At 45.8% G+C, this 13,920-nt stretch overlaps 1 protein-coding gene across 4 annotated transcripts in view; it reads left to right on the forward strand.

Moving 5' to 3' along the window:
- The window catches only part of DNAAF1 (dynein axonemal assembly factor 1), a 1,258,717-nt gene that overhangs the window by 831,378 nt on the left and 413,419 nt on the right, over positions 1-13,920 (forward strand). For all 4 annotated transcript variants that reach the window (XM_069639748.1, XM_069639762.1, XM_069639771.1 and 1 more), the window contains one exon: positions 4,223-4,389. In XM_069639748.1, the coding sequence (XP_069495849.1) occupies positions 4,223-4,389 (167 nt within the window). The remainder of the gene's footprint in view (positions 1-4,222; positions 4,390-13,920) is intronic.

Genomic DNA, 13,920 nt, shown 5'->3' on the forward strand with positions numbered 1-13,920 from the left:
CTTTCTCTATGGCTCTGTCTCTCTCTGTGTGGGTGAGAGTTACTTTGCCAAGTGCATGTTTGCCAAAGTCACCCCAACTCTTCCTGAAAGTAGCGCTAACTGATGTCTTGAAGGTGGAGTTATGGGGTGGATGTTTTTAACCGTTTTTAGTGGAATGGGCCTGCAATGACAGAGGCATCCCCCGAAGAGTGGACAGGTCTGGTATTTGGATGCATACATTGACATTATGTCTGTCCTGCAGGAATGTTGCCTTCAGCCTGAGAGCACTTTGGGCCTCATTACAACTTGGCCGGTGCAGAATGAATGTGCCGGTATTACCGTATTCCATCACCTTTTCTCACAGTCCAAATACAAGTTTGTCGCTGGGGTGGGGGAATTACCTCCAGCTAAGCACTGGAGGTAATTCTGCCACCCTACCGGTAAGAAATAGCAGGTATTACTGATATTACCCTTGTCGGTAATACAGGCAAATTCCCCATGGAGTCCTACTCCGTCAACCCTGCACTCATAATACCGCTGGATTAAGTTTTCGGAAATGATATTACCATTTGCCTGTATACTGGTGATAATTCCGACAGGAGACCGGCAAAGACGTTCTGAGGCCCATTGTTTGTACAGGGGCAGTGAGAGGGTCGTGTATAAATTCTGTAGCAGGTGCTGGGGTTCTGACAGATCTTGACAGGGAACAGAAGAGCAGGCTTGCAGGGTCTACAACCGCATTTGCTATTTTCTGTTGTTTGATAATAATTAGTGCTTGTGCATACTTTTGCACGTGCCAGAGTTCAACAGTACTACGAATCAGTCAGTGGACAGCACGTAAAATTAAATATTGCCTGGGTGCTCAGAGAATAAAAAGATTATTGGTGTTAACCTGAGTGTTTCGTGGCAACAAGGAATGAAGAGACTGACCAAGCGGTGCCATATTGGTTGCTATAGACTTTAAATAAATGATAAGCAAATCATTTCTATCCCGAACTCTAAGGGGATTTCCCTACCAAAACTAAAGAAACTCAGATGCTAGCAAGGAAGTATGTGTGAGTCAAAACAAAAAGGCACCGTCCCGGTCACAAAGGCTCCTACTCTATCCATGTCACTACAACAAAACACAATAAAGTCCATCTGCTGTTTGTAATCCAGGAGAATGACTCCCTTGTCCTGGATATAAAGTGGCCAAATGCCTCTCATGCTGTTCAAAGCAAAAGTTCTTGGTTCTCTGTAACCCAACAGAAAATAAACAATCACCCAAAGTTCTTGTTGTGCTAGGAGAATGACTCCCTTCTCCTAGCTGCTTCCCAAAGGCCTTTCACGGTACTTAATGAGGTTTGTATCTCCCTTATGGAGGTTTTCACAATGTCTAGGTTTTGCACAATTCTTGATCCGCCCGACTGGGACGATGAAGCTGTTCCTTGGAGTCCCTCCTGACTCTCCAGCATCACACTGCTGTAGAATTGGACTGGAAACTGTATCACCAAACGGTTTACCGTTTTCTCTATTTTCTTGTGGTTTACTGTCTCAAAGGGTTTTCTATTTTCCTGGCTTTTCAAGCACAAAGAAAATGACAATGATAATGGTTTTCTTCTTATCTTGAGGAAGGCATGGTTAAGGTCCTGATCTGAAAAGACAGGATTCTTGGCAGAATATGCTGTTGACTAATCGGCAATGTGAAATAGACTGAAGACACAGGATGATTGGGGTTTGGCTTGATGGACCAGTCCTGGGTGATTCTGGAGTGTGCCCAGGAGGACCTCCACATCTCTATCGAAGATTGCCCTCCTGAGAAATCTGTTCAGACCAATGATGCTCCTTGAAGACCTGTTGATGGGATTTGGTACCTTCACATTGTACTCAAGAAGGTAACCCCTTGAATACACTTCAAGTGGCCTGGTCTCCAAAGCAGTACGGACACACTTTAATCACAACTGTCAAGGTGAGGGTTAGCTTTTTACTGTTCTTAATCTTTGTGAGTGTGCAGCTAACAGTCCTTTCCACCATTTTGCTATTACTAATGTCCTCTGAGGCTCTATTAGGTTTCCCTTGGTCCTCTTCCAGACTTTGCTAATTCCTGTTGCCTGGTACTTCGTGTTGGGAGTCTTCACTGGTTTGGGCTGAGTTTTCTTGACGGTCAATCACCTTTTCCCACTCTCATCAGAGTTCCCTTCTTGGGCCCTGCACAGCTGGCTGTCGAGAAGCGGACCAGGGTCTCGACATTCCTTCCCTGTATAGAACGCCCCGCCACCACCTCTCTGGATACTATTCAGGTCGCTGTAGGTATCTGTGTGAACGAGTAGGTTTAGCGGTTTTGGCACAGTTGTTGGACCACTCAGTCCACCCACTACAGGTCACGCCACCACGACCCAATATCTATCCTTCCGTAGGGCCGACTCACGGCCGACTGGTATGACACTTTCTCTGCGTTTTATGAACAATGCACCTCTGGTTAACCATGGTGTTCTGCCATTCTTCCTCTTGTCCAGCTTGCCTCCCTCCCACCGGCCATCAGCTTTCCGCTGTATAGCGTTTGGCATTCTCCCTCCATCCAGGACGCCGATTCCCTTCTTTGTTTTGGCTTTCTCTACTGCTAACACCCCGTCGACCTGAGAGATGTCCTTGTGCGCTCCCTTGAACTGCACCCTCCACGTCTCTTGCTCGAGCTTCTCGGGCCTGCCTTTGGGTGTTCTCTTGGCTTTGATCTCTCTCTGGTTCTCGATTTCTTCCTCCACCTCAGCTGCTTTCTCTAGTACTTCCCTCAGTGCCCTCCTCGTAGGGTGGTAGGGTCTGCCCTGATGTCCATGCCATTGACGTCAGCTGTTCTGTTTTTTTTCCCAGTCGCTTGTAGCGTTCGAGAGCTTCTTCATCTCAGCACCTAAACTATTAGGGTGGTTCGATGTTTCACAGTAACACATGGTTTTAGACATGAGTTTAGACCCATGTGGTTCAGGCCCTAACGTCAGCCTAGCGGGTTGTGGTTTAAAGCGGCTGTGCTTCCCAATAGCGTCCTTAACCCCAGGAGACAAGTCTCTCTCCATTAGGTCCTACCGCATATGACCACCCCTAGGGGGACTATTGGTTAGTGGACTCACTTCCGTAGCCTCATGGAGAAGGATTCTCCCCTGTGGACAAGTTACGCCATCTGAAGGATTGTCACAGTTTCCCTTTACAAGAAGGAAGGACATTTTGAGAGACAAAATAGTGTGTATTCTCGATGGATTTAATTGTACTGACATTTTAAACTGGCTCTTTTTAAACATTGAAGTGTTTTTTTTTTCCAATGATCGCTTCCAGTATATATTGTTGTCGTAATAAGAATGTTACACTTATTTAACTGAGCAAAGCACATTGCCAGAACCTTGAAATTATTCTTTTGAAATACTCCTATGAGAAAGTGAAAGTGACAGAAAGCACTAATGAGGTATCCTGGTCACTTTGTATAAGATGGAAGAGCATTTTGAAAATCTAAGAACGATCACAGATCCTTATATTTTACACATGCCTGTGATAAACATGTTGTAAGTTTAAATCACTAAGTGCATAGTGCACATTGGTGCTGGTTCTCATTTCATTTTTTTGAAATCCACCCTAACTTGGCAGCCTCGGAATTTGGATGCGAGGATAAAAAGTCTGCAACATTTCTCACTTCATTGGAGTACAAGGGCCCAATTGAGCCAGACATTTAGAAGAAATGGGACTGAGAGGGGAAATCTGTGCACAAACCTCTTCAGGGAATGATATATAGAGGAATTCAGGTGGCCTTGTTACAGTCTGAGTGTTGTATTCAGTGTATTCCTGGATCTGGATTCTACTGACCTTAGTGCCATGTTGCTGTAACACTTCCTACGTAAACTACCCAAACTAATTTTGCCATCAGAAGCTGATTTCAGGGACTGTGACAAGGCATAGTGCTGGGTCAGTTTGCTCAATCACAAATTTCCAAGGGACAAACACGCTTTGGGTATAATTTGTCTTTTCTGTACGAACACATATGCCTCAAAAGCTCCATTGTGGTTTATACTAAAGCCTGTCTGTTTAACGCCCCTTCGCACTGGGCAGCAGCCACTATTGTAGCATTAATGGCCGTGCCTTTCCACCCTCTAAATCTGCCATTACCACGATTTCTGGGCATCAATAGTGGCCAGTCTGCTGCCAAGCGTGATTGACTGGCTCCCCTGCACTAGGCGCTAATATAAAAGAAAATGTTTAAACTGTCACTTTTTTGTTCCCCCAGAGCATGTGCTGAAGCCTGGGTCAGAGGAGGCCGGGAAGCTGAGCTAGAAGAAAGAGAAAAATGGGCAACGAAAGAAAGGAAGAAAATCCAAGATAGTATTGATGCTTTATCAGCAATCAGAAGAAAAGCAGAAGCCAAAAAGCAACAAAGGTTGATGGAAGAATCAGGTATTGTTTGTCCTGAATCAGCTTTTGGGTGTTGTGGGGGTGGCATAGGTTTTTCGTTGAGGATAAGCTTATGTGATGGAGAGGAGGAACAATGCAAGGGAAAATAATCAAATAGGTCAAATGATGCAAGATTTGCACCGAGGACACATTTGCCTTCTCTTCTTGGCACGGGCATACTATTGAAATATATTTGTTGTTGTTTTGAATTCAAATGGATTTACCAATACACACTAATCACAGCTCTTTAAATGTGCCTGCCATCTTACATCAAACATTTGTTACTGTGATTCATTTGTGAGATTTTGTGTTTTACAGTTTTCTAGATAGCCTGCATCACTCCATTCATGAGAAGACATTTTGTAATGCAGCATTGGTGGATGCTGAGGAAATGAGTTGCTGTGTCTCATCTGCCCTTAAGGCCTTCGCCTACTCTTACTCTTGCTCATCCTTACCCACTCTTTCTTCTAACTTTACTTCCTTTGCTCATTAAAAGTGCCTTGAATGAACTGTATCTTCTATATGTTGTAACTTACATTATATTATCAGGAATTTGACTGGTTGCCTCAATCATTCCTAACATCTAAGCACTTCAACATGGCCATTGCATTTTTTTACAATAATGTTAAGGTAGATTTATAAAAAATGTCTTCATATAATTCCCTATCCCCCACCCAAGTTCACTTATTGCTGTAAAATGGGTGCTGTTGAGTCAAACAATTATGATAAACACTTGTTTACTGTGTTCATTGTGACCAAGTAGTACACTGCTATTCACAGCTCAAGGCGTTTGGAACCCATTTTGCTAGTGTAATAAATATAACAAATACCAATGCAGTCTTATTCTTGTGCCTGTTGCCCTTCCTACCCACCTTATCCTTCTTCAGTAACTTAATGGGTGTTTTACGTTTAAACTGTCTCTAGAAGCATATCGCTAAAGGCCTCATAGAGTGCACCCAGTGTGAAGGATTGTGTACATTCAAACACAGCCGACTAGTAACAGCCTGGCCTACAGTGAGTTTGAAAGCCTCCCTCGGCCCCACTGAAATACTATTTAATAAAACCACTTTAGAAAATGAGTGGGTGCTGTTCTGAACTAGCCCCGCCTGAACAAGAACCTTCACTCGCTTTCGAAAGGTCAAATGTATCTTTATCAGTAATAAGTTTAACAGTATACTCTATGGGCTGCTTAAAAATACTGCTTGGCATGTATTCAAGAAAAATGCATCAAATCTCTTGAATGCTGTCTAATTAGTTTTTTCATCAGGGCACTTAGTGATGTAACCCTTGTCTACAACTGAAAACAAAACGTATTACAGAATATGTAATTCGAAGGGATTGTGTCCTCCGACGTATTCCTTATCTTTGATAGTCCATTTCCAGCTTGCTAGCCTCGGACATTTTTTACAATAGAGGGCGCTGCGTGTCGACGTCCCTCGAGTTGGTGTCTCTCGACAGCCTCCGTATCAGTGTCGACGTCATCATGAGTACAAATAGTCTCGGGCAGTGTCCGTTGCTCAGTTCCATTTTTCCGTGCTTCGTGAGCCTCGGAAAAGTAACGCTCGGTTCCATTCTTTATAAAAATCTTCTTATTTCTTTGAAAATCTAAAATTATAACGATGGCATCTTCATCTGAACCACGGCTCCACGGTCCAGTTTTAAAAAATATCGCGACTGTGGAAACAAAATGTCTTTAACGGATCCTCACAGGATCTGTTTGTGGTGCCTGGGATCAGAGCATCACTGTTCGGAGTGTGAGGACTGTATGTCCATGACGGCGAAAGCCTTTAAGGAGCGTAAGGGGAAGTTGGAAAGAGGTAAGGCTTTTAAAACGTCTACCCCTTCAAAAGTTTCTTCGGCTGAGTCGAGACATTCGTCTCCTTGTCGCCAAAAGAAACACTCCCGATCGAGATCTCGAAGCGGTTCCCATCATTCTTCGAGATCGAGACCTTCTAAGAAGAGGCGCCATAGATCTCCCTCTTCTTCTTCCTCTAGTTCCCCAGAAAGGGTCACCTGCCCCACAAAACACAGCTCTCTGGCTAAGTGGGAGGAATTCCATAAAAAAATGCTTAGAGTTTTGGGGAAAGCGGCCTCGATCCCCTCAGAGACGTCTAAAGGTGATACCCTGGGTGAAAGACCCGAAAAACTAAATACTCGAGCGCGCCGTGAACCCTCGAGTAAAGGCAATAAGACTGCGTCATCGATGCCGTCGTCGAAGAGTCCTTCGACACACAAATCGGCGTCATCGACGCCATTGGTGAAGGGACCTTCGACGCATAAATCTGCTTCATCGACACTGTCTTCAATGCCGTCGTCGACTCAGATGAAGGATAAGCCTAGAACTGCCACTACGTCACAGGCACCAGAGGTGTCAAAAGCCCCAACCATGACATGGAGAGTGCCATCGACAATCTCGACGACGTCGGGTAGGATTCCGATCCTTTCGAGTTCATCGAGGCCCTTTCCGATGTTTTCGACACCTTTTACAGGATTGTCGAAGCCTACAACGTCCACGTCAACAACCACGACATTTTCGCAGGCAGTAACAACAGATTTGGCTCCTTCTTCTCTAGAAATGGGTTTTACTCCATATCCTAGATCTGACTACTTTAGAGCCTTGTCCTCCATATATGAGGAAGGGGAGGACTCTGACAATGAGAGACCTTTTGGACTACAAAGACCTACAGTACCCATTCTAGAGGAATTAATCTCTGAAGAAAATAGGTTGAAAGAACTACAGGAGTCTCTACATGAGGCGAGTGGTATAGATACATCTCCAGAAGTAGAGTTTGCTAGACCAGAACCTGGAGGACATGCTGAGATACCTTATAGGGCTCTTATGGCTGGAATAATTGAATTTATGGGGTGGACTACACCTGCACCTTCTTTTCAGCAAGATGACCTTACTGATATATTAGATAAAGGACCCCAAGAGGATCCTGTTGTCCCTTTTCATGCTGCTCTGCAAAGGAAAATATCTGCAAATTGGGAGACTCCGGAAGTTATCCCTGCAGAAAATAAAAAACTCTCTGCTAAAAACAGAGTATCAGCTTCAGATCCTGACTATCTAAGCAAACATCCAACTCCAGAGAGTTTAGTTGTGCAGGCAGCGACTTCATCAAACAGTAAGTCGGCATACCCCACTATTCCACAAGACAGAGATGATAAAAGATTTGACGCCATGTCAAAAAAAGTCTTTTCGCCATGTTTGTTTGTTTTTTTGTTTGTTTGTTTGTTTTGTTTCTTTATTTTATTTATATAGCGCACCAGAGCCGGAGGTAAGAGGGCGCATAGGTAGGCGGTTACAGAATACATTTTTTTTAAAAGATATTTTTATTGATTTTACAACAAGAAACATTCAAACTGTGTCCCACTAAACCTCCCCCACCGGGAAAGTTCTTATCGCCGCTCTGAACTCCGAGAGTCTCTAGTTCATTTTAACTAAACATGTCCAGTATCTTTATTTTGTGTGGGCACCACTGCTCCATATAGTCACTTTGCAAGTATTCCAAGGTCACTGCCCAATCCTCCCTGAATTTCTGATGGTTTCCTTGAAGATTGTAAGTTATATGTTCCATCGTTATATGGGACCATACTCTTCTTATCCAGTCTAGTGGTGGGTGTTTCTGCTTCCATTTTTGGGCTATTTCCAGCCAAACTCCGATTAGTAGGCCCATAAAGTTTCTTTTCTGGGTTTTGGTGAGGGTTCTAACTTTCGGGTCCCAAACTGCAGATAGCCACACCTCCTCCCCTGGATCCCCCATGTCTGGGAACATTAACTTCATGTGCGCCTTAACGTCACTACAATATTGCTGTAGGTTAGGGCAGTCCCACCATATATGCCGCCAGTTGCCTTCTGCCCCACAGTCCCTCCAACATGCATTGGAAACTCCCCTGAACATGGTGTGTAGTCTTTCTGGCGTGTAGTGCCATTGGAGGAGAATTTTCATCCACATTTCTTTCGAGTGTATTGCTTTCGTTAATTTGGGTATCAGCTCCCATGTGTATTCCCACGATTCGCTTGGTATCGTTTTCCTCAAAGTCTTTTCCCACCTCTTAATGTATGGCCATTGTACTTCCTCCCTAAGAGAATTTATAAATCTGTACATGTTTGAGACCAGCTTCCTAGAACCATCGTTTGTCGTAATGTATTTTTCAAATGGGGTTAATTCTCTCGCGGCAGCTTCTCTTATTTTGGGTGAGTCTAGCCAGTGATATAGTTGGTCGTATCTGTATTTATCTGTGTCATTGAACTTCAATAGAGTAGTACAGTCTTCAAATGTTCTTATCTGCCCTCCCTGGAACATATCCCCCACCATTTTGCAACCTGCTTCCTCCCATTTTAGCTATGCATTCTTCTCGAGTCCGGGGGGGAATTCAGGGTTTTCGAATAGGGCCATGAAGGGTGCTGGGTTTTTTGTTAGTGTGCCCATCTTAGTGGCTCTGTCCCAGATTTCTAGTGCCGTCTGCATAATTACACTTATACGTGTATTGGGGTGCCTATGTTTCCTCCCCACCCATAGCAGGTGTCTCGTTGGTGTGGTTGCTACTGCCCTATCTTGGGCTGCCCAAAGCCTCTGGGAGTTTTCCGGTATCCATTCTTTCAATATCCAGAGTTGGGCCGCCTCATAATATTTTTTAAAGTGCGGTAGTGCACAACCCCCATCTTTTCTAGCCACTGTGAGAACTGTGTTAGATGCTCTCAGTGTTTTCCCCTGCCATATGTATTCCGTGACCGCTTTCGTTAGGGATTTGAAGAATTTCGGGGTGGGCCTTATTGGTAGGGCTTGAAACAGATACGTAAGTTTGGGAAGGATGGTCATCTTGATCACCGTCATCCGCCCCCACCATGTTATTGCTAGTGGGTTCCACTTCTCAAGGTCCCTTTTTATTTGTCTTAATATGGAGGGGTAGTTTTGGGCGTATAGATGTTGTATTTTGTGTGTCAGGGTAATTCCCAGATATTTGACCCCCTGCTGTGCAACTTTTAATTGGAGATCCTCTGCAATTGATTGAATCTGCTCGGAGTCTCCTGCCAGTATCAGTGTTTCTGATTTCTGTCTGTTGATCTTAAGGCCTGACAATGTGCCGAATGTTTCTATTTCCTGCATAAGAATTGGGAGGGAGTTTTCTGGGTCCCCCAACATCACTAGCATATCGTCTGCGTAAGCAGCTATTTTATGTTTTTATGTTCGGTTCCTCCCATGTCTATGCCCTTTATTTGCTTATTACTTCTAATCCGCAATAGTAGGGGTTCCAGAAAAAGTGCGTATAGCAGGGGGGACAAAGGGCATCCTTGTTTCGTCCCCCTCCCAATTTGAATTTTCTCGGAGAGAGCTCCATTCACTGCAACCCTGATGGTGGGTGATTTGTAGTTAGCTTTGATCATCTTAATGAAGGGCTCCCCCATCCCCATTTTCCTCAACGTATGAAAAAGGAGCGTCCACTCGACTCGGTCGAAAGCCTTTTCCGCGTCCAAGGCCAATACTATCGCTGGGGTTTGAGTTATGCCTATTTTTTCCACAATGTGTAGGACCCTCCTAATATTGTCGTGCGTTTGTCTACCGGGGACAAAACCCGCCTGGTCCTGATGGACCAGGCTCGGGAGTATTTGCGTGAGTCTTGTGGCTAGAATTTTAGTATACAAATTCGCATCCAGGTTTATTAATGCTATTGGGCGATATGATGTTGGAAGTTCTGGGTCTTTTCCCTGTTTGTGTATCACCAGCATTTTTGCCTCATTCATCGATGGAGTGATATCGCCTTTTTCTTTGAATGAGTTAAAGAGTTTTGTTAGGACCGGGCCAATATATTGCTATAAGTTTTATAAAATTGAGCGGTGTAGCCGTCCGGGCCCGGGGTCTTATTTTTGGGTAGGTCTTTAATTGCTTTGATGACCTCTTCTTGGGATATATCTTTATCTAATGTCTGCCTCTCTACTTCCGTTAGTGACGGGAGCGTCACCCCATCTATATATGTCTTTTGGGGGGAGTCGTCTGGGTGATCGGACGAGTATAGTTGCCGATAAAAGTGCTCAAATATGGCCCCAATTTCCGTTGTTTGTGTTTTCCTAATCCCTTTCTAGTCCTGCAGTGCCTTTACTGTCCTATCCTGATTTTTCCCCCTCAGCTGTCTGGCCAGGAGCTTGTCCGCTCTGTTGGCCTTTATGTAATACCAATGTTTCAATCTTATTAGATGTCTTTATGCTTTTTTTGTACGAATGGAATCTAATTGGCTTTGTACGTGTCTCAGTGATCTTTGCAGCTTCATGGTTGGGTTCTTTATCATTTCTGCATGGATTTTGCTAATGTTAGCCTCCAACTCCCTTTCCCATTGGAGGTTCAGCCTCTCCCTTTGGGCTTTTTGTGCGATTATATGACCCCTAGTAACCGACTTCAGGGCTTCCCATTGTGTTTCTATCGGTATGTCTGGGAGGTTGTTATTAAGGTATTTGTTGATTTGTTCTCGAATGGTGTTTCCTATTACCGGGTCTCGGAGTATCTCTTCTGGGAGCCGCCATTTCCACAAGCCGGGGCTTCGTGGGGTAAGCATTATTTCCATCGAAAGGGGGGCATGGTCGGAAAGTAAAATGGCGCCAATTTCTACCCTCTGTGTTTTTCCCAGAATGCCTGGGGTGGCCCATAGATAGTCTATCCTCGACATTGATTGGTGTACATGTGAATAATATGTGAAGCCTTGTTGATCAGTGTTAATGTGCCTCCAGGTATCTGCAAGTGCTAGATTGGACATTTTCTGTTTCAGGGCTTTCGAGGGGGAGCATTGCCCCTGCTGTCTGGGGGCCGATCTATCAAGATTGGGGTCCCAAGCTATATTTAGGTCTCCTCCCAGCACTATTTCCCCTGTGGCGAATCGTTCTAATTTTCCCAGTGTGTCTTTAAGGAATCCCTCCTGCCCTTCAATTTTCGTGTTCACTAACAGATATCTCCCCTGCTTGTCTGCCTCTGTTTGAAGGATCTGTACCTTTAAGGAGTCTTTGAAGGCTATTAAGACCCCTGTCTTTTTGTCTTGTGTGTTTGCCTGTAGTATCTGGTTATACCCTTTCAAACGGACCTTTGTCTTGTCTTGTGTTTTAGTATGTGTTTCTTGGAGCATGATAATGTCATATCTATCTTGTTTCAGGAAGTGCTCCACTTTTTTCCGTTTGACTGGAGAGTTAAGGCCTCGAATGTTATATGTTAGGATTTTAGTCCCCATCCCATTTTTGGGTGTTGGTCCCTAAGTGTATGTCTCAGAGCCTTCCTAGAATGAAGCGCTGAGTCCCGGTGTTCCCCCCCACCCCTATGAGGCAACCCCAACTTGCCCTGTCCCCCCCCCCCAAAACTGCCCTGAGACGGGCTCTGGTTCCTAAGGTCGCTCTGGCGTTGCGCCGTGCGCGCCATGCCCGACTGTTCTCAGGGATAACTTGCAGGGTGTTATAAAACCCTTTGGATTCCAAGTGACGCTCCAAGTGCCCTCCTCCCCCCTCTCCGCACCTTGTTCATGATTCTGGAAGACTCTCGTCCTGTTTCTTTAGCGTTGTCGAGTTGGATTACTCGTTCTCTCCGGTGTGGGTTTGATAGTCCCTTCTGATGCCTTTGTTGTGGTTACCTATTTGTTGGCGGGGGGACCTTTCCCTTTTCTTCCGGTATTTTTCCAGTAGGAATCAGCTCTATTCCGGGTCTGGTTATCTCTCGTCCTTCTTTGACGTTTTTCCTCTTGTTCGTGTATGCCCAATATTTGTCTACCCTCTTCGCAGGTAGTTATCCTCCTTTGTTTGTCGTCCAACGTGAAAAGGAGCCCAAAGGGGAATGTCCATTTATATCTTATTTGCCTTGACGTTCGGTATCTTACAACAGGGCCCATGTCTCTGCGCTTCTGTAATGTGATCTGTCCCTGGTCCCGATACAGCTGGACCCCCTCCCTGTTCATTCTAATGTGGTCCATTGACCTGGCTTTCCTCAGGATCTGTTCTTTTTGGGGATAAGAGGAGAGGGCTACCAAAACATCTCTAGGCCTTGCGCCCGGTTCCTCCGCTCTTTTTGGGCCCACCCGGTGTACTCTGTCTATGGATACTTCTTCTTCTTCCTTTGCGCCTATGATCTCCTTAAAGACCTGTTGAACGGCGTTTTTCAGGTCTCTGTCCTCTATTGACTCCGCCATATTTTTAATTCTTATGTTCGACCTTCGTAAACGATTTTCAAGCTCCTCGCACTGTATTTCTAGATTGTTAGTCCGTCTCAGCAGTTGTTCCTGGACCTCTGCATATTGTTGCGTCTCTTCATCAAGATTTTGGCTGTTTTTCTCCAGGGTGTCCGTCCTCTACCCCAAACTCTTACTCTCTGATCCTATTTCTTGTATCGCCTTCTTCATTTCATTTTTCATGGATTCAAATTGCGTCTCCGTTTTGGCCATGAACTGTTTTTGAAATTCCCCAAACCACATTTTCATGTCCTCTTTAGATGCCATTTCGGGGTCTGATGTTCCTGTGGTTGCTTTCAAGAGATATCCTTCTTGAGTTTTTTTCCTTGTGGAGCTAGAGGGGGTAGTCTGTTCCGACCCCCACAGTTGTGGGAGGCTCTGATCCTGTTTCTTCTGGGGGTTTGGAGGGTAGATTGCGCTGTCCTCCCCCTGGATTTTGACATATGTGCTGATGTTTATTTTCGAATTGTAGGAGCTTCGTTCAGTGTCCTGCTCCCTTCCACTAAGAAGCGTTCTGGGTCCGGGGAGGGTACGCGACTTCCCGGATTCCGGGTACAGGCCCCCCGCTACCCCTGGGCTGCCGCCTCTGTACTGTCGTCAATCGGATCTCCCCCTATTGTCTGCAGGGGGGGGTTAATTGTTGCCCCCCCTCCTGCGGGTGCCGATGCCACTGAGTCTTCTCCCCCAGGGTCGCGTACCTGTTTATATGTGCGCAGGTGGGAGATCCCCCACACCCCCCCCCGGCGATCCCCTCTGGTCTTCCCTCCTCACCGCCGCCGGCCCCAGCGTCATCCTGCGGTACTCGCCAAGGCCGCCCTTCGATCCGTTGTCCTCCGGCGGCTGTTGTTGAGGGGCGGGGCTACTTCTGCTTCTCTTCCCCTTGCGGTTCCTGTCCTCGCTGCTTCCCTATGTCCTCCCGAAGTCGCGCAGGAGCGGGGGAGGTGGGAGGGGCATGGGTCGTCCCACACCGCACAGCTCCGAGGAGCCGCGGCTCTGTTTTCCGGGTCCCTCGGGCTCTCCCGACTGCGAGGGCGATTCTCTCCTCGGCGGTCGTCTCAGGCGCGCGCGGGTGCTTCACGGCAGTCCCGGCTGTCCACCGCCTGTATAACTCCGGCTCTAGTCGATGTTGTGAGAGTTTTCCGCTATTTTGATGGGCTCTTTGGCGGTGCGCCCCGGATGGGGGACGGAGCGAGGCTCAGACACATCCTTCTTCCATCGCCGCCATCTTGGAATACAGAATACATTTTATACATTTTGCAGGTTCTACAACAAGCTCAAGGTACATTTTACAAGTTATACATCACATTTAAAATACAGGGCAAGAATGTCGAGTGG

Source organism: Ambystoma mexicanum, chromosome 1q, assembly GCF_040938575.1.
Source record: "Ambystoma mexicanum isolate Mex_15411 chromosome 1q, UKY_AmexF1_1, whole genome shotgun sequence".
NCBI lineage: Eukaryota > Metazoa > Chordata > Amphibia > Caudata > Ambystomatidae > Ambystoma > Ambystoma mexicanum.